Below are 20,120 nucleotides of genomic sequence, written 5' to 3' on the forward strand. Positions count from 1 at the left end.
TCGAAGGGGCTGTAGTGGACTGGGTCAGCCCAGTACATCACTGGGGCCGAGCTCCCTGCCATCCATGAACTGTTCACTCTGCTACTGCACGGCAAGCGGTCCCGGAGAGACATGTCTGGGACCAAAAAGCACCGGAACAGCTTCTACCCCCAAGCCATAAGACTGTTGAACAAATGGCTAATTAATCAAATGGCTATCCGGACAAAAAAATATGTTATTTTTTTATTGTCACGTAGACCAGATTGGTAAAGTTAAATGTCTTGTTTTACAGGATCAGTCATAGTAGTACAACACCCATAGAGCAAATTTAGGGTTAAGTGCCTTGCTCAAGGTCACATTGACATGTTTTTCACCTTGTCTGCCCAGGTATTTGAACCAGCGACCTTTCAGTTACTGACCCAACGCTCTAACTGCAAGGCTACCTGCCTATTTGCATGGACTCTTTTTTGCTCTGACCCTCTTACGCTGACTATGCACAGTGAACACTCACTGAACTTGGTACTGGTACTCCGTGTACAGCCATCATTGTAAATAAGAATTTGTTCTTAACTGACTTGCCTAGTTAATGAAAGGTTAAATAAATAAAATAAATAAATATATATCCGTTATTGTTATATTGCGTTATTATTTTTCTACTTTTATTAGCCAATTGTGTTACTTGTTAACTTCTGCAATGTTGGGGAAAGGCTCGTAAGTAAGCATTTCACAGTAAAAGTGTACATCTGTTGTATTCGGCGCATATGACATGTGATTTGATTTGCTACAAGGGGACTTTTATTATGAAGTTGAACTTCAAGTAGAAGTTTTACCCGGATGTAATTGTTCAACGTTGGAGAAATGAATGACAACAATATACTGTTGATAAAGAACAATTCCTAAATAGATAAGAATCGAGGTCGGAGCGTCTTCACTCATCATGTAAAATAAGGGGTAAGTTAGTTACTAGCTGCTAACCTGTAGTTCCCACTCGGGTCCTAACGTTATTCCTTTACTATGTTTAAAGGCGAATTGGCTCTGGAGGCCAAAAACAGCCAAATACTCCCGTCTAAACGAGAATTGTATCTCAATTGCGGTAGTTACCGTTCTCGAAACATAAATCCCTCTACTGGTATGTTCATATCAAATACAAATAATGTCACAAACGCAAAATACACATGCATGTACACCAGAGGCTGGAACATGCGTTGTAAAATTGTAGATTTTGTCTGTGTAGTAACACTCATCCTATAATATGAAAGGTACAAGGTATCAAGGTACTGCAAGCGATGCGTGTTAATCTTCAGACCGATCGTCGATGCTCTTGACCAAACTCCCCCTTACAGAAGACACTTTCGTCCAATCACTCATGTGTAAAGGAACTGAGAGTCATGATCAAGGGCGAGCTAGCATGCAGCTGCTTAGCCGGGTGTTGGGTTGGCTAGTAACTGCTTGTTGTGTTGTGAACAAAAAATGAATAGGGCATGCTTTGTGTGTGTGTAATATGATTTATGTATGTGTAATGGAGGTCAAAACGTGCCGTAAACTCACTCCACAGTTCGTTTCAATTGAGTTGTCCAGGAGGGAGGTCACGTGTGTTGCGGTGCGGAAAACCACTGGTTCGAGCTCAGTATTGGGCAGTCTGAAAGTGGCTGTTAGCAGCGCACGTTGACGTCGGTTTCATGTGTAGTTAGCTAGCTATGCAAAGACCGAGGGTGCTGGAAGTATCAAGGTTCGTTTCTGTTCTCATTGTGGATTCTAGATCATGGCCCACTGCAGAGCTAGGTTGCTGCAACTCCTAAATGCCAGGGAGGGAGACTGCTTGTAATTTAAGACTGAATGTCATAGCTACAGTAGCTAAGCCAATTTTTAGGTCTGTGGGTTTCTAAAAGTTGCCTACTTCTCTTCCTTTTGTGAGCAGGCTCAGGACAGCAACATGGGCAGAAGCAACAGCACTACCGCGCGTGGTGTTCCAGTGGTGCTGGTGTGCCTTGGTGCTCTGCTATTGGGCAATGTGGTGATCTACTTGTACCTGGACTCGCTGCAGCAGAGTGGCGACGGCGACCCCCACCTGACGCCTCATGGGGCATGTCCGCCCCGTCACTTTAGGATGGCCAACATGAGGAACTGTTCACCCTGGCTGGAGTGTCCACAAGTCCGCACAGAGGTGCGCAAGTTGAAGATGATCGGCCAGGGAGCTGTTAAGCAGGTTAGCCACACAACAACAGAAAAAAATGTGAAACATATGCCCAATTTCATTTTGAAGTAACAAACCTGAATACATAACAAAACCTGAATACATAACAAAACCTGAAGTGTTTATTCAGTGTCCTCCTCCCCCTCCCATAGGTTTTCCTGTCCGAGTGGAAGGGTCACAAAGTAGCCCTGTCTAAGATCTCCTCTCCGGAGTACCAGGAGGACTTCCTCCATGGGCTCTCCATGCTCCAGGCCCTCCAAGGGCCCCATGTGGTGGTGCTGGTAGGCCTGTGCTCAGAGGACCACACCCTGGTCACAGAGTACCATCCGCTGGGCTCTCTGCTCAACCTGGATGCCGTGCTGGCCCAGGAGAGGCACCGCATACGGGACACCTGGCAGACCCACCTGCGCCTGGCACTGGACTACGTCTCCATTCTCCATTACCTCCACACCAGCCCCGCCGGGACCAGAGTCATGTGTGACTCCAATGACCTGGTGAAAACCCTGTCACAGTTCCTGCTGACCAGTGACTTCCACCTGGTGGTCAATGACCTGGATGCCCTGCCAGAGGTCGGGGCCCCTGCAGGCTCGCTAGTGAGATGCGGCCACCGGGAGCTCACAGGGGAATTTGTGGCCCCAGAGCAGCTGTGGCCCCACAGTGACGGCCAGCCATTTGTCGATGAGCTTATGCCGGGGTACGACGAAAAAACAGACATTTGGAAGATTCCAGATGTTACACGTTTCCTGATGGGGAGGGTAGCGGGAGGTGACGTGGTCCACTTCCACCTCTTTCAGATCAACGGGGAGTGTAAGAGAAGAGACCCTCAACTTCGCCCCTCTGCAATGGATGTCCTGAGCGTGTACAGATCAGTCTATGCAACCATGATGAGAGACAGTCCCGGTCCTGGTGGCTCCAGAGACATGCTTTAATCTCACTTTGTCGTTGTACTGATAAGAAACTGGACTGTGTAATTTAAAAATAAAAGAACTTTTTTGTCACAGTTTTATAATTTACCCTTTGAGATGTTACCTTTGAAAATCAAATAACAATTTTATTATTATTATTTTTTAAACATTTGCTCACTTTTATCTTCGATGAATTTGTGTTGAAATAATTAGTACAGTCTCTGCTGCAAGTAGCTCATGTCATATGATGTGCTCCAGGACACAGGGTGGCGCTAACGCACCCGTTATGCCATTAACATAAACCTTCGTGCATAATAGAGGGAATTCCCTTCCAAACATGGGGTGTATTAATTAAAAACAATTGTTGCAAAACAATTAGTATTTTGCAACAGAAACCGTTTACGCCAAACGGAAAACGTTTTGCAAAAGAAAACGAGAGTTTCTATAGGACAAATTCAGTTAGGTCCCGCCCCGTTCGGTTCTTAACCGGTTTCCGTTGCAAGACGTGATGAATACATCCCTGTTTTGTGGATTGTTGTAGCACGTCGCACACTTCCCGGTCTCCGCAATTGTGTAATTATCCGACCTTTCGCTGATCTTGACTGTTTCGGAGGATACAGTCTAGTAACCGCAATTGAACAATGTTTGCAGTCAGGAGTGCATTCCGCCTGGGTGCAAGAATCACTGAGATTTCAAGACGAGGATGCGCTGTCGGTCTTCCCGTGGATGATGTCGTCAACGGGCTTACGGAGGAGCAGATACAAGTAACGTTAGATAACTGAAGTAGCTAACTTTCAACTAACGACCAAAGACCGCTGACATTATTCAGTCAACAAGCTCAATTGAAAGTCTGTATTGTGGTTGTTGTTTTTAAATGAAGGAGCAAAACAGAAAGGTGTCAAGGACGCGTAGCAAGTGTTAAAGGCCAAAATGACGGACTGCTACTGTTATGACACAACTGTTGTGTCGAGAGTCTTTATTTGGATGGCTTTTGGTTGTACTAACTACCTATATTGCCTGGACATCGAGAAGCTCGTTGTTCGGTTATCAGCTGTAGTTCACTAGTAGTCGGTTCAGAGCAAATGTATGCACGGGGCAAACGATGCTTCCAGACCTCTGGTAGCTACTGGTATGATCCTAGACAAAGGTTACATGCGGACAGCTAACGTTGATGTGGACGAGGGGTGGGTTTCTTGTGCAGCTTTTAATTGGGTGAAAGTTCGTGCATGCATGTGACGCTGCATCGCTCTGAAGGGGAATAAACTACGTTTTGCATAACAATATCAACATATGTTCAAATCAAATGTATTTATATAGCCCTTCGTACATCAGCTGATATCTCAAAGTGCTGTACAGAAACCCAGCCTAAAACCCCAAACAGCAAGCAATGCAGGTGTAGAAGCACAGTGGCTAGGAAAAACAGTATCAACTGCTGTTGATACTATCTAGTAGTTATTGTATTGATACATTTGTTTTTTAACAGTACTCAACAGTATACATGTGAACATATTCCGTTTGAAATTCATGTCGATACATTTTTCTTTATATTTTCGCTGTCTTTCCCTATTTTGTCCAGCTCCGACAGACAATCCGGAGGTTCCTAGCCGAGAAACTGGCACCCATTGCCGATGAGATTGACAAGAGCAATGAATTTGTTGGGATGCGGGTGAGATGATGAAGTATACTATTCTAATAAGAACTAGCAAGCTAGGACAACCTTACCATAATACGATGTAGAGTGTGGCATTCCTCTTGAATAATTGTATTTTACTGTTTGCTGCACTACAAACAGTACAATCCACCTCAAATGAATAACAGGACATCATTAGGATCCATTACCTAAATCATAAAAATACTGGACATTGTATTACAATAGAGGTAACTCTTAATGTTCTTCATGTAGGTCTACATTGTGTGTATTTTGGGATGAAAAATATGAACTTTGTAAGGCCCCTGGTTTACACCTGGTAACCTCTTGGGTTATTTTTTTTTCATGCAGGACTTTTGGAGGGACATGGGTGATATGGGACTTCTGGGTATCACTGCCCCATGTAAGAGATGGATACTGATTTCGGGTTGATGTATCACTATGCTATTTTTCCCCGCGTAAAAATAGTTTACCAGTAGTTTCATCAATGGCCGTGATGGTGATCTGATGTAGAAGTAGTATCATAACTATGTTATCCCCCCACAGTGGATTATGGTGGTTCAGGATTGGGTTACCTAGATCATGTGATTGTGATGGAGGAAATGTCGCGAGTGTCGGCAGCTGTCGCCCTCAGCTACGGGGCCCATTCAAACCTCTGTGTCAATCAGATGGTGCGCCATGGCAACACGAAGCAGAAGGACAAGTACATGGCCAAGGTGTGGATGATATTTGTAGTCCCATACATGCTTAATGCACTCTGAAGTATACAGGCAGCCTCAAGTGCAATAGCCAGATGTTCTTTTTATTTCTTTGATATGAAATGTATACCTTTGTCTTTTCCCAGCTCATGTTTGTCTACTCTATACAGGCAGTTTCACTTTGAAATAGCCATGTTTCAGTGCATTCAGAAACTATTCAGACCCCTTCACTTTTTCTACATTACAACCTTATTCTACAATGGATTAAATTGTTTCCCCCCCCATCAATCTACACACAATACCCCATAATGACAAAAGCAAAAAAAGTAACTATCACATTTTACTTAAGTATTCAGACCCTTTACTCAGTACTTTGTTGAAGCACTTTGGCAGCATTTACAGCCTTGAGTCTACTTGGGTATGACGCTACAAGCTTGGCACACCTATATTTGTGGTGTTTCTCTAATTCTTCTCTGCAGATCCTCTCAAGCTCTGTTAGGTTGGATGGGGAGCATCGCTGCACAGCTATTTTCAGGTCTCTCCAGAGATGTTCTATCGGGGTCAAGTCCGGACTCAGGCTGGGCCACTCAAGGAAATTCAGACTTGTCCTGACGCCACTCCTGGGTTGGCTTGGCTTTGTGCCTAGGGTCATTGTCCTGACGCCACTCCTGGGTTGGCTTGGCTTTGTGCCTAGGGTCATTGTCCTGACGCCACTCCTGGGTTGGCTTGGCTTTGTGCCTAGGGTCATTGTCCTGACGCCACTCCTGGGTTGGCTTGGCTTTGTGCCTAGGGTCATTGTCCAGTTGGACGGGGAACCTTTTGTCCCTGTCTGAGGTCCTGGGCGCTCTGGAGCAGGTTTTAATCAAGGATCTCTGTATTTTGCTCCGTTCACCATGACGCTGCCACCACCATGCTTCACCGTAGGGATGGTGGCAGGTTTTCTCCAGAAGTGACACTTGGCAAAGAGTTCAATCTTGGTTTCCTCAGACCAGACAATCTAGTTTTTAGGTGCCTTTTGGCAAACTCTGAGTGGGCTGTCGTATGCCTTTTTTACTGAGGAGTGGCTTCCATTTGGCCATTTTACCATAAAGGCCTCAACGGTGGAGTGTTGCAGAGATGGTTGTCCTTCGGGAAGGTTCTCCCATCGCCACAGCGGAACTCTGGCTCTCTGTCAGAGTGACCATCGGGTTCTTGATCACCTCCCTTCTCTGCCGATTGCTCAGTTTGGCCGGGCGACCAGCTCTAGGAAGAGTCTTGGTGGTTCCAAACTTCCTCCATTTAAGAATGATGGAGGCTACTGTTCTGGGGATCTTCAATACTGCAGTTTTTTTTTTTTTTTTTTTGTGGTACCCTTCCCCAGGTCTGTGCCTCGGCACAATCTTGTCTCGGAGCTCTACAGACAATTCCTTCAATCTCATGGCTTGGTTTTTGTTTTGACATGCACTGTCAACTGTGAGACCTTATATAGACAGATGTGTGCCTTTCCAACTTTCCAAATCCTTTCCAATCAATTAAATGTACTACTAGTGGACTCCAAGTTGTAGAAACATCTCAAGGATGATCAATGGAAACGGGATGTTCCTGAGCTCAATTTTGAGTCTCATAGCAAAGGGTCTGAATGCTTACGTAAATATGGTGTTTTTTTATTTTGAATACATTTGAAATCATTTAAAATAAACTGTCGTTATGGAGTATTGTGTGTAGATTGAGAAACGATTGCTTTAATACGTTTTAGAATAAGGCTGTAACGTAACAATGTGGGAAAAAGTCCAGGTCTGAATACTTTATGAATGCAAATGTATATCTTCTCGTTCTAATATAATGTTCCCAGCTCATGACAGGAGAGCACGTGGGTGCCTTGGCAATGAGTGAGCCCAACGCCGGATCCGATGTGGTGTCCATGAAACTGAAGGCCAGGAAAGAAGGTGAGCCCTCTGGAATAAATCCCTTTCCGTAGTAGCACAAGTTCACTGAGCTAGTTCCTTACCTTTTTTTAAATGGGCATCATTGCTCATACTGCTGTCCGTCTCCTCTCTGGGTTTTTATTTTGCTGAAGGTGACCACTACGTTCTTAACGGTGGAAAGTTCTGGATCACCAACGGGCCAGATGCAGACGTTCTCATTGTGTACGCTAAGACAGACCCGGAGGCTCACCAAAAGGGTATCACAGCTTTCATTGTGGAGAAGGCAAGTATTTATCTTAGGCAATGAAACCAAACGCCTTCCATATTCCACTTAAAACAGCTTCACCAGTTATGGGTCTGGGTCTATTCCCTCTAGTTTTTTGGGGGTTTGGCTTTGAGCAAATTTCAGGTCTACGGAGTGCAAACTTAAACGTTTTGAAAAGTCTGCAACTTCCAGCGTGTGTTTACTGTGAACTCTGAAGCTGTACCCGCTTTAAGTTAGACAGTAGCCTACTTGGCCACTTAAAACTATTTGATCATAATGTAGGCCTACCAGAGTGGCCTACAATCTAAAACAATGGAGAAAATGCATCCTATAACATTTTAACATGGAAATAGCTGTTCGATCATTCAGCCTACAGTAGCAGCCAATGTTTGGCGTTCAATGTAGGCCTACATTTCAATTTTTTTTTTTTTAACATGCAGGGCTTGGCATTAACCTGTTTATCCACTTGTCCTTCAGACAAGGTGACTGGAAATGTTGTTTAGGCAAACCACTTTACAAAATAAAATGAATTATACCATTTACAGACAAATTAATGTTCCCTCTGCCTATTGGCAGAGGGAATACTATACAACACTGCCCCTTTAAGACTATCTCTTTACTGGACTCGTTTTTTCAAATATATCTAGGAATGTACATGTTTTGTGCTCTTGTAGGAAGCAATCACTCCCCTATCGCTGTCTACTAATTATCTATAACTGGGCTAATAACTCACTAACTAGCAAAGGATATGAACAGAATGCACACTTGACTACATTCAGCTCGCGCTTGTTTTGAGCTCAAAGCGAATCTACTCACAACTGCTCATGCTGTAAACACAGTCCAGTTCAAAGTAAATGGACAGATCCATATATGGTCTGTTTGCATATATGCCTATTGCAGCTCTGATTGGTTATGCCGCACCGGTCTGTGTAGAGTACGGCCTGAGTCCTGTGTGTCAATGCAATAGAATCCTACTCCAATGCGTTCTGCCTACAACAAAATATCTTGCGTAGTTTGTTTCAGGTATGTTATATTGAAAGTGGCTAATATTGCGTTGATTCGATCACAATTGCCACAATAAAGGAAAATGTTGAGTGTTTACTGGGAAAACTGTAGAACAGTGGTCACCAACCTTTTCTTAGTCAAGATCACAGAGTCAAAAATGCAAGCGGAGATCTACTGCTTAGATTATATATATTTTTTAAAAGACTTAAACGTAAGCCTATGCAACATTAACCAATTAAAAACAGTTCTGTAGCAATGAGATTTGTGCAGTAAGCTGTAGGCCCAATACATTAATACCGCATATTGGCTTTGCTTGAATTTCTCTGCATAGTTCGAGACATGTTTTTATAAATCTTTTTTTCAAATTTTATTTCAAAATTTGAGCTAGGCTATATTATCACACTGGTAATCGATCCGTTGTTGTATTACTTGAGGCTCAGTAAACATACTTTTACATTTGTATTTTACTGGCCTGAGGGAGAGGGCAGCAGACCGACTGTCTGCCTCTCAACATCCCTCCGCTCTCCCTTTCCTCCGCTGACACTGACCAAAAAAGGACACTGTCTTTCAGCTGATGGCGAAACTCGAGTCTCACCACATAATTTCTGCCTACAAATTCATGTTACTCCTATGAACAGAGAAAGTAAAATATTCCTTGATTATTAAAAGACCAAAGCCGCGAATTATAACAACGCCTGTGGAAATAGGAAGAATATGCATTTTATGGCTTATAAGTGTTGAATACAGTCTCTCTCTAACCATGTTTGTAAATCTCACAGTATCAACTTTGCTTTCTTTTATACCTGCTAAATTACTGGAGACACAGTAATATGAGCCATCCGATTGGCCAGCGGTAAGCCTATAGTGCACTTGATTTGCTCTCCGGGCCCGCCGGGAAGGCAGCGTTTGTACCTTCAGACACATGAAATGGTTAAACATGGTAAGTTTGCCTACCCATTGCCCAGGGCAGCTAAATTGGCTGCACCTACTGGCAATAGCCTGAGACAAATAAAACAAAATAGGAACACAAGGCTTTATCGTTGGGTTTTTACAGAAATGTTTGGCTATCGACTAGGATTAGACCGGTTGGTGACCACTGCTCTAAAAAGTTGAGTCTAATCTCTGGCTTCTCTCAATGGGCTGATATTTGTTCTGCACGGCAGTCTGGGCTACTGCACGGCAGTCTGGGCTACTGCACGGCAGTCTGGGCTACTGCACGGCAGTCTGGGCTACTGCACGGCAGTCTGGGCTACTGCACGGCAGTCTGGGCTACTGCACGGCAGTCTGGGCTACTGCACGGCAGTCTGGGCTACTGCACGGCAGTCTGGGCTACTGCACGGCAGTCTGGGCTACTGCACGGCAGTCTGGGCTACTGCACGGCAGTCTGGGCTACTGCACGGCAGTCTGGGCTACTGCACGGCCGCATGTCGTTTTAGAGGGACCGTTGTTCTGGACCTGTATACTTAACACTTTATTTTATTATTTATTAGTTTATTATTTTATTTATTTATTATTTTTCATTTATTATGATCAATAATGGAAATGCTTCTGTCTCGGCCTCTACATGGACTTTCCCGACATTACCCAGGTTTCCCAGTAATCGTGTTTTTGGAGGATTATGGATTTCTGGAAAACCTGGGAGTTTTGTGAAAGATACTAGAATTTTGCAACCCTAGTCTGGACATATTGGTAAATTGTGTCCAACTTTTATTCCTACAGGGTATGCCAGGGTTTAGCACAGCACAGAAGCTGGATAAACTGGGAATGAGGGGATCCAACACTTGTGAACTTATCTTTGAGGACTGCAAGATTCCAGGTGTGTGTGCCTGAGCGTGTATGCACATTTGTGTGAGTGTATTCAGTAATATTTTGTATCATAATGAATTATGTTTTCAATTGCAACGGTGTCTTTTGATTACAGTGGAGAATGTCTTGGGACCTCTCAACAAGGGAGTCTATGTGATGATGACTGGACTCGACCTGGAGAGACTTGTGCTCGCAGCAGGACCTGTCGGGTAAATATACATATTCTAACACACCTATTCTGTCTACGTCTATCTAAACTCAGCACAAAAAAAAGTGTCCCTTTTTTCAGAGCCCTGTCGTTCAAAGACCTTCACAGATCTTCATTGTAAAGGGTTTGAACACCGTTTCCCATGCTTGTTCAATGAACCATAAACAATTAATGAACATGCACCTGTGGAACGGTCATTAAGACACTAACACCTTACAGATGGTAGGCAATTAAGGTCCCAGTTATGAAATCTTAGGACACTAAAGAGGCCTTTCTACTGACTCTGAAAAACACAAAGAGAGATGCCCGGGGTCCCTGCTCATCTGTGTGAACGTGCCTTAGACATGCTGCAAGGAGACATGAGGACTGCAGATGTGGCTAGGGCAATGAATTGCAATGTCCGTACTGCGAGACACCTAAGACAGCGCTACAGGGAGACCGTACGGGCAGCTGATTGTCCACGCAGTGGCAGACCACGTGCAACAACACCTGCACAGGATCGGTACATCCGAACATCACACCTGTGGGACAGGTACAGGATGGCAACAACAACTGCCCGAGTTAAACCAGGAACGCACAATCCCTCCATCAGTGCTCAGATTGTCCACAATAGGCTGGACTGAGGGCTTGTAGGCCTGTTGTAAGGCAGGTCATCACCAGACATCACCGGCAACAATGTTGCCTATGGACACAAACCCACCGTCGCTGGACCAGACAGGACTGGCAAAGTGCTCTTCACTGACGATTCGAGGTTTTGTCTCACCAAGGATGATGGTCGGATTCGGGTTTATTGTCGAAGGAATGATCGTTACACCAAGGCCTGTGCTCTGGAGCGGGATCAAGGTAGAGGGTCCTTCATGGTCTTGGGCGGTGTGTCACAGCATCGTCGGACTGAGCTTGTCATTACTCAACGCTTTGCTTTACATGGAAGACATCCTTCCTCGTGGTACCCTTCCTGCAGGCTCATCCTGACATGACCCTCCAGCATGATAATGCCACCACGCACAGAACGAGCAGTATGGCTGATTTCCTACAAGACAGGAATGTCAACCTTCTGCGACAGCCAGCAAAGAGCCCTGATCTCAATTCCATTGAGCTGGTCTGGGATTGGAGGGCTAAGGCCACCCCCCACCCCCCCCCAGAAATGCCTGGGGACTTGCAGGTGCCTTGATGGAAGAGTTGGGGTAAAATCTCACGGCAAGAACCGACAAATCTGTTGCAGTCATTGAGGAGGAGATGCACTGTATTACTTAATGCAGCTGGTGGCCACACCAGATACTGACTGTTACTTTTGATTTTTGGAGCCCCCCCCCCCCCTTTGTTCAGGGACACATGTCTGTGGAACTTGTCTAGTTTGTCTCAGTTGTGGAATCTTATGTTCATACAAATATTTATACATGTTACATTTTCTGAAAATAAACGCAGTTGACAGTGAGGATGTTTCTTTTTTTGCTGAGTTTGTTCTGCAATGAAGATAATGCTCCCCTCTTTCAGCATTATGCAAGCTGTGATGGACTTTTCCGTTCCCTACCTGCACGTTAGAGAAGCTTTCGGACAGAAGATTGGACACTTCCAGGTGGGAAATCAACCAAACCATTCTCAGGCGGTCAAATAAGGAAGGGCACTTATGTCAATCATATTCCACTTACAACAGATCTCCACCTATTTCTCTTGCTTATATACCACTTCCTTTAAGGTTATAAAATGACTACATTTGACGTGAGAATTAATAATACTTTCAAGTATAACACTTCGTTTGCCTTTTCTGGAATTGCTGTTTTTTTCCTTCCTACCAGTTAATGCAAGCAAAGATGGCTGACATGTACACACGCCTGGGTGCATGTAGACAGTATTTGTATAACGTGGCACGAGCCTGTGACAAGGGACACTCTAATTCCATGGTGAGCATTCTCGACAACAACAAAGTCCATTTTATTAATGTGAAATTCATAATGTAATGTAACCGCAAATATATTGGCTGAAAGTGTTGATGACAAATGTAATGTTACATTTTATAATGTAATGTGATAGGAAAAAATATATATTGGATGGCACAGTATTATCTTGGTGTTATTGTAGGACTGTGCTGGGGTCATTCTTTATTGTGCTGAGAATGCCACTCAAGTTGCTCTGGATGGAATTCAGTGCCTGGGTAAGAACCAAGCCATGCACTTTTATAGAAACATGTTGATCTTTGTAGCTAATGTTAACATTGCATGCTCAACTGTTTTACACTTGTGTTCATCCTAACTATAATCTCTCTGGGGGGGATTGGAGGGCTTGATTTTTTTATTTAATTTATGACAAGTCATTGTTGCGTTTCTTCACCTACAGGTGGCAACGGCTACATTAATGATTATCCCATGGGCCGTTTCCTGAGGGACGCCAAGCTGTACGAGATCGGAGCAGGCACCAGTGAGGTGCGCAGGCTTATCATTGGTCGAGCCTTCAATGCCATGTACAAGTAGACCTTGAAAGCTGAAGAGAAGTACACGGACTGGATCACGACTCACCCAAAGGCCTTACACGAAATACCATTATACACTCTTAGAAAGGTTTCTAAAAGGGTTCTTTGCCTGTCCCTGTGTAGGAGAACCCTGTATTGGTTCCAGGTAGAACCCTTTCACCCAATAAAGAACTGTTTTAAGAACCCTTTAGTGAAAAGTTTCTACCTTGGACCAAAACGGTCCCTGTCGGAGAAACAGTCAAGGGAACACTATGATTCTCCATATCCGCTTTAGTCACGGACAACAAGCACCAGAGTAGCACCAACGGATGATGATTCATCTGGTGTGGACTTAGATCTCTACCTCCAGTGTTTTAGATACCAGTAGTCTGGTATCAACCCAATTAAACTGTATTTATCATACTTTTAACATTTCTTATTATTTCAGTAACAATTTAATGTATGGCATTTTAATAGGGTTTCATTGATTCTACCTTGCAGTGAAATGACCTTAGTCTATATAGTGGAGGAATCTAGTCGTGTGTGTCTGAGGCAGTGAACCATACAATATGCTCTGTTATGCAAAGCGTTCTTGCAAGCAGCAGCATTTTTAAATCATGGCGGCAGGGTAGCCTAGTGGTTAGAGCGTTGGACTCATAACCGGAAGGTTGCAAGTTCAAACCCCCAAGCTGACAAGGTACAAATCTGTCTTCTGCTCCTGAACAGGCAGTTAACCCGCTGTTCCTAGGCCGTCATTGAAAATAAGAATTTGTTCTTAACTGACTTGCCTAGTTAAATAAAGATAAAAATTTCCCCCTTCCGTTGATGTTTCCTGGGTACATGGCTTTGTACACTACCATTAACGACTTAACACTATCGTTCTCTTTTTGTGTTGTCACTCTTTTTTTCCAACGTATTTGTAAACTTTCCATTTCTCAGTGGTGTTGAGCTGCGTAGAATGTGAAGTGAAGATAGTCAGCAAAAACAATGATTTTCTATAATGGAAATATCATTGTTTACTTTTAAGAGCATATTCAAATGGTTAAATCAACTAAAAATTGTCTGATAGGAAGAACAAAACAATTGCAAGATTTGTTAATTCCTCAAGATTTTGTTTCAACTAAGTATCCAAATTGGTTGGTATCCTGTTTGTGTAGAATAAAAAATTACTTGGATTTTGCACTATTGGGCCATGTCTTATTTAAAATTCAAACGGTGCGCCATGTCTAATATTAAAGAAGTCTTGAGGTATTGCTCGCCGGAGGTAGAATACCTCATGATAAGCTGTAGACCACGTTATTTACCAAGAGTTCTCATCTATATTATTCGTAGCTGTCTATTTACCACCACAAACCGATGCTGGCACTAAGACCGCACTCCACAAGCTGTATAAGGCCATAAGCAAATGCTTATCCAGAAGCGGCGCTCCTAGTGGCCGAGAACGTAAATGCAGGCAAACTTAAATCCATTTTACCTAACTTCTACCAGCATGTCACATGCAACCAGAGGAAAAAATGTAACTCTAGACCATCTTTACTCCACACACAGAGACGTATACAAAACTCTCCCTCGCCTTCCATTTTCCAAATCTGACCATAATTATATCCTCATGATTCCTATTTACAAGCAAAAACTAAAGCAGGAAGTACCGGTGACTCTCTCAATACAGAAGTGGTCAGATGACACGGATGCTATGCTACAGGACTGTTTTGCTAGCACAGACTGGAATATGTTCTGGGATTCTTCCGAAGACATTGAGTACACTACATCAGTCACTGGCTTCATCAATAAGTGCCTCGATGATGTTGTATTTTTATACCCCAACCAGAAACCATGAATTACAGGCAACAACTGCACTGAGCTAAAGGGTAGAGCTGCCACTTTCAAGGAGCGGGACTCTAACCCAGAAGCTTATAAGAAATCCCAATCTGTTTTTAATGTCCCGTTGGTAGGATACACGTGCTCGTAGTTCCTCTATTTTATTATCGATCGATTGATTGTACGTTGGCTAATAGGACTGATAGTCACATTAGAAGGGGTGGGAGATGAGGAAATGTTGGACGGGCAAGGAGGCACGGCTGAGTCAATCCTGACTTAAGTGGTGATGAAAGAGCTCATCCCATGTGCTCCTTGTCAGTAAAGGAGGCGGCAGGTAGCCTTGTGGTTAGAGCGTTGATTAGACCGAAAGGTTGTAAGATCGAATCCCCGAGCTGACAAGGTAAGAATCTGTCGTTCTGCCCGTGAACAAGGCAGTTAACCCACCATTCCTAGGCCATCATTGAAAATAAGAATTTGTTCTTAACTGACTTGCCTCGTTAAAGGTCAAATTTAAAAAAGTAACAGCCACATCAACATTAAGGGACACAGGCAGTTGTGAGGAGGGTTTATTCTCTAGGTCTTTAACCGTTTTCCAGAACTTCTTGAGGTTAGACCCACAGAGAGGGAACTGCTCCTTAAAGTAACTAACTTTGGCTCATATATCCTGAGTGCACTTATTTATAATTTGCCGACATGAGAGCCGATCAGCCTGAGTGTGCGCGTGCCGAGCGATTTGCCAAATGGAATTCTTGAAGTGGAATAACTTTGCCAGATCACGGTCGAACCAGGGGCTGAATCTGTTTTTAATTCTCATTTTCTTTATGAGCGCGTATTTGTGAACGATACCACTGAAAATATCAAAAAAGAAAGTCCAAGCGTCTTCGACAGAGGGGAATAAGCTGATTCTATACCAATTTATAGAGGCCAGGTCACGAAGGAAGGTTTGCTCATTAAAGTTTTATAGCAAGCGTCTATGACAAGTCAGGACAGGTTGTTTCACTGAGCAGCCATTACGAACACAGGCTGTAAAACAGTGATCACTAAGGTCATTACAGGTACCAGTCTGGTGTTTCTGTCAGGATTATTTGTAAGGATAACATCAAGGAGTGTAGCCTTTTCTGGTTGTTTGAAGTCATACTTTGTGGGATTGGTAATAATCTGAGAAATATTTAGGGAGTTCCATTGCTGTAGATTTAAGCATGTCCCAATTTAGGTCACGTAAAAGGATATATTCAGACTTAGTGTAAGGGGCCAGGAGAGAGTTTAGGGCATTTAGGGTACAGGTCTGTGCTGATAGTGGCCAATAACACTCGGAAACCGTCAACAAAGAGTTATTTGAAAGTTTAAATTGCAAATCTAGAAAATCAAATTGTTTGGGGACAGACTTGGTGGAGACAACCAAGCCCTGATGATGTTCCTTGGTTAAGATTGCCACTCCACCATTTTTGGAAGATCTGTCTTGCCGAAAGAGGTTCTAACCAGAAAGGTCAACATCAGTGTTCAAAACACTCTTTCTGAATCACGTCTCAGTAATGACCAACACATCTGGATTGGAGCTGTCAACCCACACTTTCAATTGATCAATTTTTAGGTAATAAGCTTCTAGTGTTAACATGCAGAAAACCCAGGCTTTTACGAGAGCAGAAATCAGTGAAGCAGATATCAAGAGCACAAAACAGAATTGGGGCAAGCAACAGTAGATGGGCCAGGGTGTACATGCACATTTCTATATATAATCAGCAATAATACAACCTGGGCACGGCAGAGGACAGGTAAAGCTCTGCAGTGTTTTATAACATTTGAATGTGCATTAGATGGCAACAATATCATATTGTACAGCAATTTCATTAGGTAACATGAATACAAAGCCAGTGAGAGGTGGTTACAATAGGATGGGAGGCCAAGAGTCCGTGTAACCAATAGAGTCAGAGTCCCGAGTGTGGGAACAAACAGACTGTGTCACAGTTGGGTAAACAAGCAAGTTGAAAGTCGACAAAGCACGCAGGAGTCATGAGGCAAATTGCATTTTTATTTAAAAATATATATATTTCACCTGCCGTTCACCTTCAAAGTTCCGCTGTCTTTCTTCTGCAGGTTTTGGCTTGTTAGAAGTATTTTTTTATGGATAGTCCTTGATGTTAAAAGTCCATTCAGGTAATTTTGTCCACAATCAAGGTTTTAGGTATGCAATTGTGAACTGGAATGAAGGTTTTGATGTTGAGGTTAGTGTCCTGTATAAGTCCTTGCAAAAACAATTCAGGTTTATCTACATATATCCAACTCCATTTCTATATTTTTGCAGAAGAATTTAGGAGCTTATGCTCTGTGTCTATTCGCTTTCACTTCCTGCTAGGCGATTGAATAAGTGCATCGACGACATCGTCCCCACAGTGACCATACATACATTTCCCAACCAGAAGCCATGGATTCCAGGCAACATCCCCACTAAGCTAAAGGCTAGAGCTGCCACTTTCAAGGAGCGGGACACTAATCCGGACTCTTATAAGAAATCCCGCTATGCCCTCCTGACGAACCATCAAACAGGCAAAGAGTCAATACAGGACAATGATGGAATCTTACTACACCGGCTCTGATGCTCGTCAGATGTGGCAGGGCATGAAAACTATTACAGACTACAAAGGGAAACCCTGCCGCAAGCTGCCCAGTGGGGCGAGCATACCAAATGAGCTAAATGCCTTTTATGCTCTCTTTGAGGCAAGCAACACTGAAACATGCATGAGAGCACCAGCTGTTCCGGACGACTGTGTGATCATGCTCCGATGTGAGCAAGACCTTTAAACAGGTCAACAGACACAAAGCCGCGGGCCAGATGGATTACCAAGACGTGTACTCAAAGCATGTGAAGACTAACTGCCAAGTGTCTTCACTGACATTTTCAACCTCTCCCTGGCCCAAGAAAGAAGGTAACCTGCCTAAATTATTACCGCCCTGTAGCACTCACATCGGGAGACATTAAGTGCTTTGATTGGCTGGTCATGGCTCACATAAACATCATGCCAGAAACCCTAGACCCACTCCAGATCCACAGATAACGCAATCTCAATCGCACTCCACACTGCTCTTTCCCACCTGGACAAAAGAAACACCTATGTGAGAATGCGTTCAACACCATAGTGCCCACAAAGCTCATCACTAAACTAAGGACCCTGGGACTAAACATCTCCCTCTGCAACTGGATCCTGGACTTCCTGATGGGCCGCCCCAAGATCCTCAAAAAGTTCTACAGCAGCACCATCGAGAGCATCCTGACCGGTTGCATCACCGCCTGGTATGGCAACTGCTCAGCATCTGACTGTAAGGCGCAACAGAGGATAGTGCGTATGGCCCAGTACATCACTGGGGCCAAGCTTCCTGACATCCAGGACCTATACTACCGTTCAAAAGTTTGGGTCACTTCTAAATGTCCTTGTTTTCCATGAAAACATACGTGAAATGAGTTTCAAAATGAATAGGAAATATAGTCAAGATGTTGACAAGGTTATAAATAATGATTTTTAATTGAAATAATAATTGTGTCCTTCAAACTTTGCTTTTGTCAAAGAATCCTCAATTTGCAGCAATTACAGCCTTGCAGACCTTTGGCATTGTCACGCCCTGACCTTAGTTATCTTTGTTTACTTTATTATTTTGGTTAGGTCAGGGTGTGACATTTACATTACATTTAAGTCATTTAGCAGACGCTCTTATCCAGAGCGACTTACAAATTGGTGCATTCACCTTATGACATCCAGTGGAACAGCCACTTTACAATAGTGCATCTAAATCTTTTAAGGGGGGGGGGGGGTAGAAGTGGTTTGTTGTGTTTTTGACCTGTCTAGGGTTTTTGTATGTTAATGGGGTTGTTTACAAGTCTAGGTGTTTTGTATATGTCTATGGTTGCTTAGATTGGTTCTCAGTTAGAGGCAGCTGTTTATCGTTGTCTCTTATTGGGAACCATATTTAGGCAGCCATATTCCTTGGGTAATTCGTGGGTGATTGTCTATGTATTAGTTGCCTGTGTCTGCACTTATTCTATATAGCGTTTTGTTGTTTTTGTAAGTTTGTTGAAGTGTTCTTCGTTTCATTAAAATAGAAGATGTATTCACATCACGCTGCGCCTTGGTCTCATCCATACAACGAACGTGACAGGCATTCTAGTTGTCAATTTGTTGAGGTAATCTGAAGAGATTTCACCCCATGTCCCTTGATGGGCCCTTCCTACATACCATACGGTCAAACTGCTCCCACAACAGCTCAATAGGGTTGAGATCCGGTGACTGTGCTGGCCACTCCATTATAGATACCAGCTGACTGCTTCTTCCCCAAATAGTTGTTGCATAGTTTGGAGCTGTGCTTCGGGTCATTGTCCTGTTGTTGGAGGACATTGGCTCCAATTAAGCGCTGTCAACAGGGTATGGTGTTGCAAAATTATTGTGAGTGATAGCTTTCCTTCTTCATGATCCTTTTTACCCTGTACACATCTCCCACTTTACCACCACCAATGCCCCCCCCAGGCCATCACATTGCCTCCACGATGCTTAATAGATGGTGTCAAGCACTCCTCCAGCATCTTTTGACTTTTTTCTGCATCTCAAGTATTTTATTATTTGTGATCTGAACACCTCAAACTTAGATTTGTCTGTCCATAACACTTTTTTTTCCAATCTTCCAGAGTCTGTTCTTCTTCCATCTTAATATTTTCTTTTTTTGGGCCAGTCTGAGATATGTATGTTTCTTTGCAACTAGTAACCAGCATCCCAGAGTTGCTTCTTCACTGTTGACATTGAGACTGATGTTTTGGAGTACTATTTAATGAAGCTGCCATTTGAGGACTTGTGAGGCATCTGTTTCTCAAACTAGACACTAATGTACTTGTCCTCCTGCTCAGTTGTGCACCGGGGCCTCCCACTCTTTATATTCTGGTTAGGGCCAGTTTGCACTGTTCTGTGAAGGGAGTAGTACACAGTGTTATACGAGGTCTTCAGTTTCTTGGCAATTTCTCGCATGGAATAGCCCTCATTTCTCAGAACAAAAATAGACTGAAGAGTTTCAGAAGAGAGTTATTTGTGTCTGGACATTTTGAGCCTGTAATCGAACCCACAAATGATAATTATCCAGATACTCAACTAGTCTAAAGAAGGCTAGTTGTATTGCTTTTTTAATCAGGACAACAGTTTTCAGCTGTGCTAACATAATTGCAAAGGGGTTTAAAATTATAAACTTTGATTCGCTAACACAACGTGC

At 43.4% G+C, this 20,120-nt stretch overlaps 2 protein-coding genes across 3 annotated transcripts; both read left to right on the plus strand.

The window, feature by feature from the left end:
• The first annotated feature begins 802 nt into the window (after nucleotides 1-802).
• On the plus strand, nucleotides 803-3,186 carry pomk (protein O-mannose kinase). Of its 2 annotated transcripts, none has more exons than XM_046308468.1 (3): nucleotides 803-930; nucleotides 1,898-2,185; nucleotides 2,326-3,186. In XM_046308468.1, exons 2-3 carry the CDS (start codon nucleotides 1,913-1,915, stop codon nucleotides 3,100-3,102), a joined length of 1,050 nt encoding a protein of 349 aa, XP_046164424.1. In that variant the 5' UTR covers nucleotides 803-930; nucleotides 1,898-1,912; the 3' UTR covers nucleotides 3,103-3,186. The 2 variants fall into 2 exon arrangements, with proteins under 2 accessions (XP_046164424.1, XP_046164425.1); XM_046308469.1 differs by lacking the exon at nucleotides 803-930 and adding an exon at nucleotides 1,557-1,708.
• A 399-nt stretch (nucleotides 3,187-3,585) lies between these two features.
• On the plus strand, nucleotides 3,586-14,240 carry ivd (isovaleryl-CoA dehydrogenase). The gene is made up of 12 exons (XM_046308467.1): nucleotides 3,586-3,842; nucleotides 4,655-4,744; nucleotides 5,078-5,129; nucleotides 5,273-5,442; nucleotides 7,256-7,349; nucleotides 7,481-7,611; nucleotides 10,318-10,414; nucleotides 10,520-10,613; nucleotides 12,107-12,188; nucleotides 12,409-12,513; nucleotides 12,692-12,764; nucleotides 12,947-14,240. Exons 1-12 carry the CDS (start codon nucleotides 3,720-3,722, stop codon nucleotides 13,078-13,080), a joined length of 1,245 nt encoding a protein of 414 aa, XP_046164423.1. The 5' UTR covers nucleotides 3,586-3,719; the 3' UTR covers nucleotides 13,081-14,240.
• Nucleotides 14,241-20,120: the final 5,880 nt, after the last annotated feature.

Source organism: Oncorhynchus gorbuscha, linkage group LG17, assembly GCF_021184085.1.
Source record: "Oncorhynchus gorbuscha isolate QuinsamMale2020 ecotype Even-year linkage group LG17, OgorEven_v1.0, whole genome shotgun sequence".
Classification (NCBI taxonomy): domain Eukaryota; kingdom Metazoa; phylum Chordata; class Actinopteri; order Salmoniformes; family Salmonidae; genus Oncorhynchus; species Oncorhynchus gorbuscha.

What these genes read in the sequence shown, in the direction of transcription:
- pomk (XM_046308468.1), top strand. Translation starts at nt 1,913, where the DNA reads ATGGGCAGAAGCAACAGCACTACCGCGCGTGGTGTTCCAGTGGTGCTG. An exon ending in GCCAGGGAGCTGTTAAGCAG is followed by an intron (nt 2,186 to 2,325) that starts GTTAGCCACACA and finishes CCCCTCCCATAG; the next exon opens with GTTTTCCTGTCCGAGTGGAA.
- ivd (XM_046308467.1), top strand. Translation starts at nt 3,720, where the DNA reads ATGTTTGCAGTCAGGAGTGCATTCCGCCTGGGTGCAAGAATCACTGAG. An exon ending in TTACGGAGGAGCAGATACAA is followed by an intron (nt 3,843 to 4,654) that starts GTAACGTTAGAT and finishes TATTTTGTCCAG; the next exon opens with CTCCGACAGACAATCCGGAG. An exon ending in CTCGCAGCAGGACCTGTCGG is followed by an intron (nt 10,614 to 12,106) that starts GTAAATATACAT and finishes CCCCTCTTTCAG; the next exon opens with CATTATGCAAGCTGTGATGG.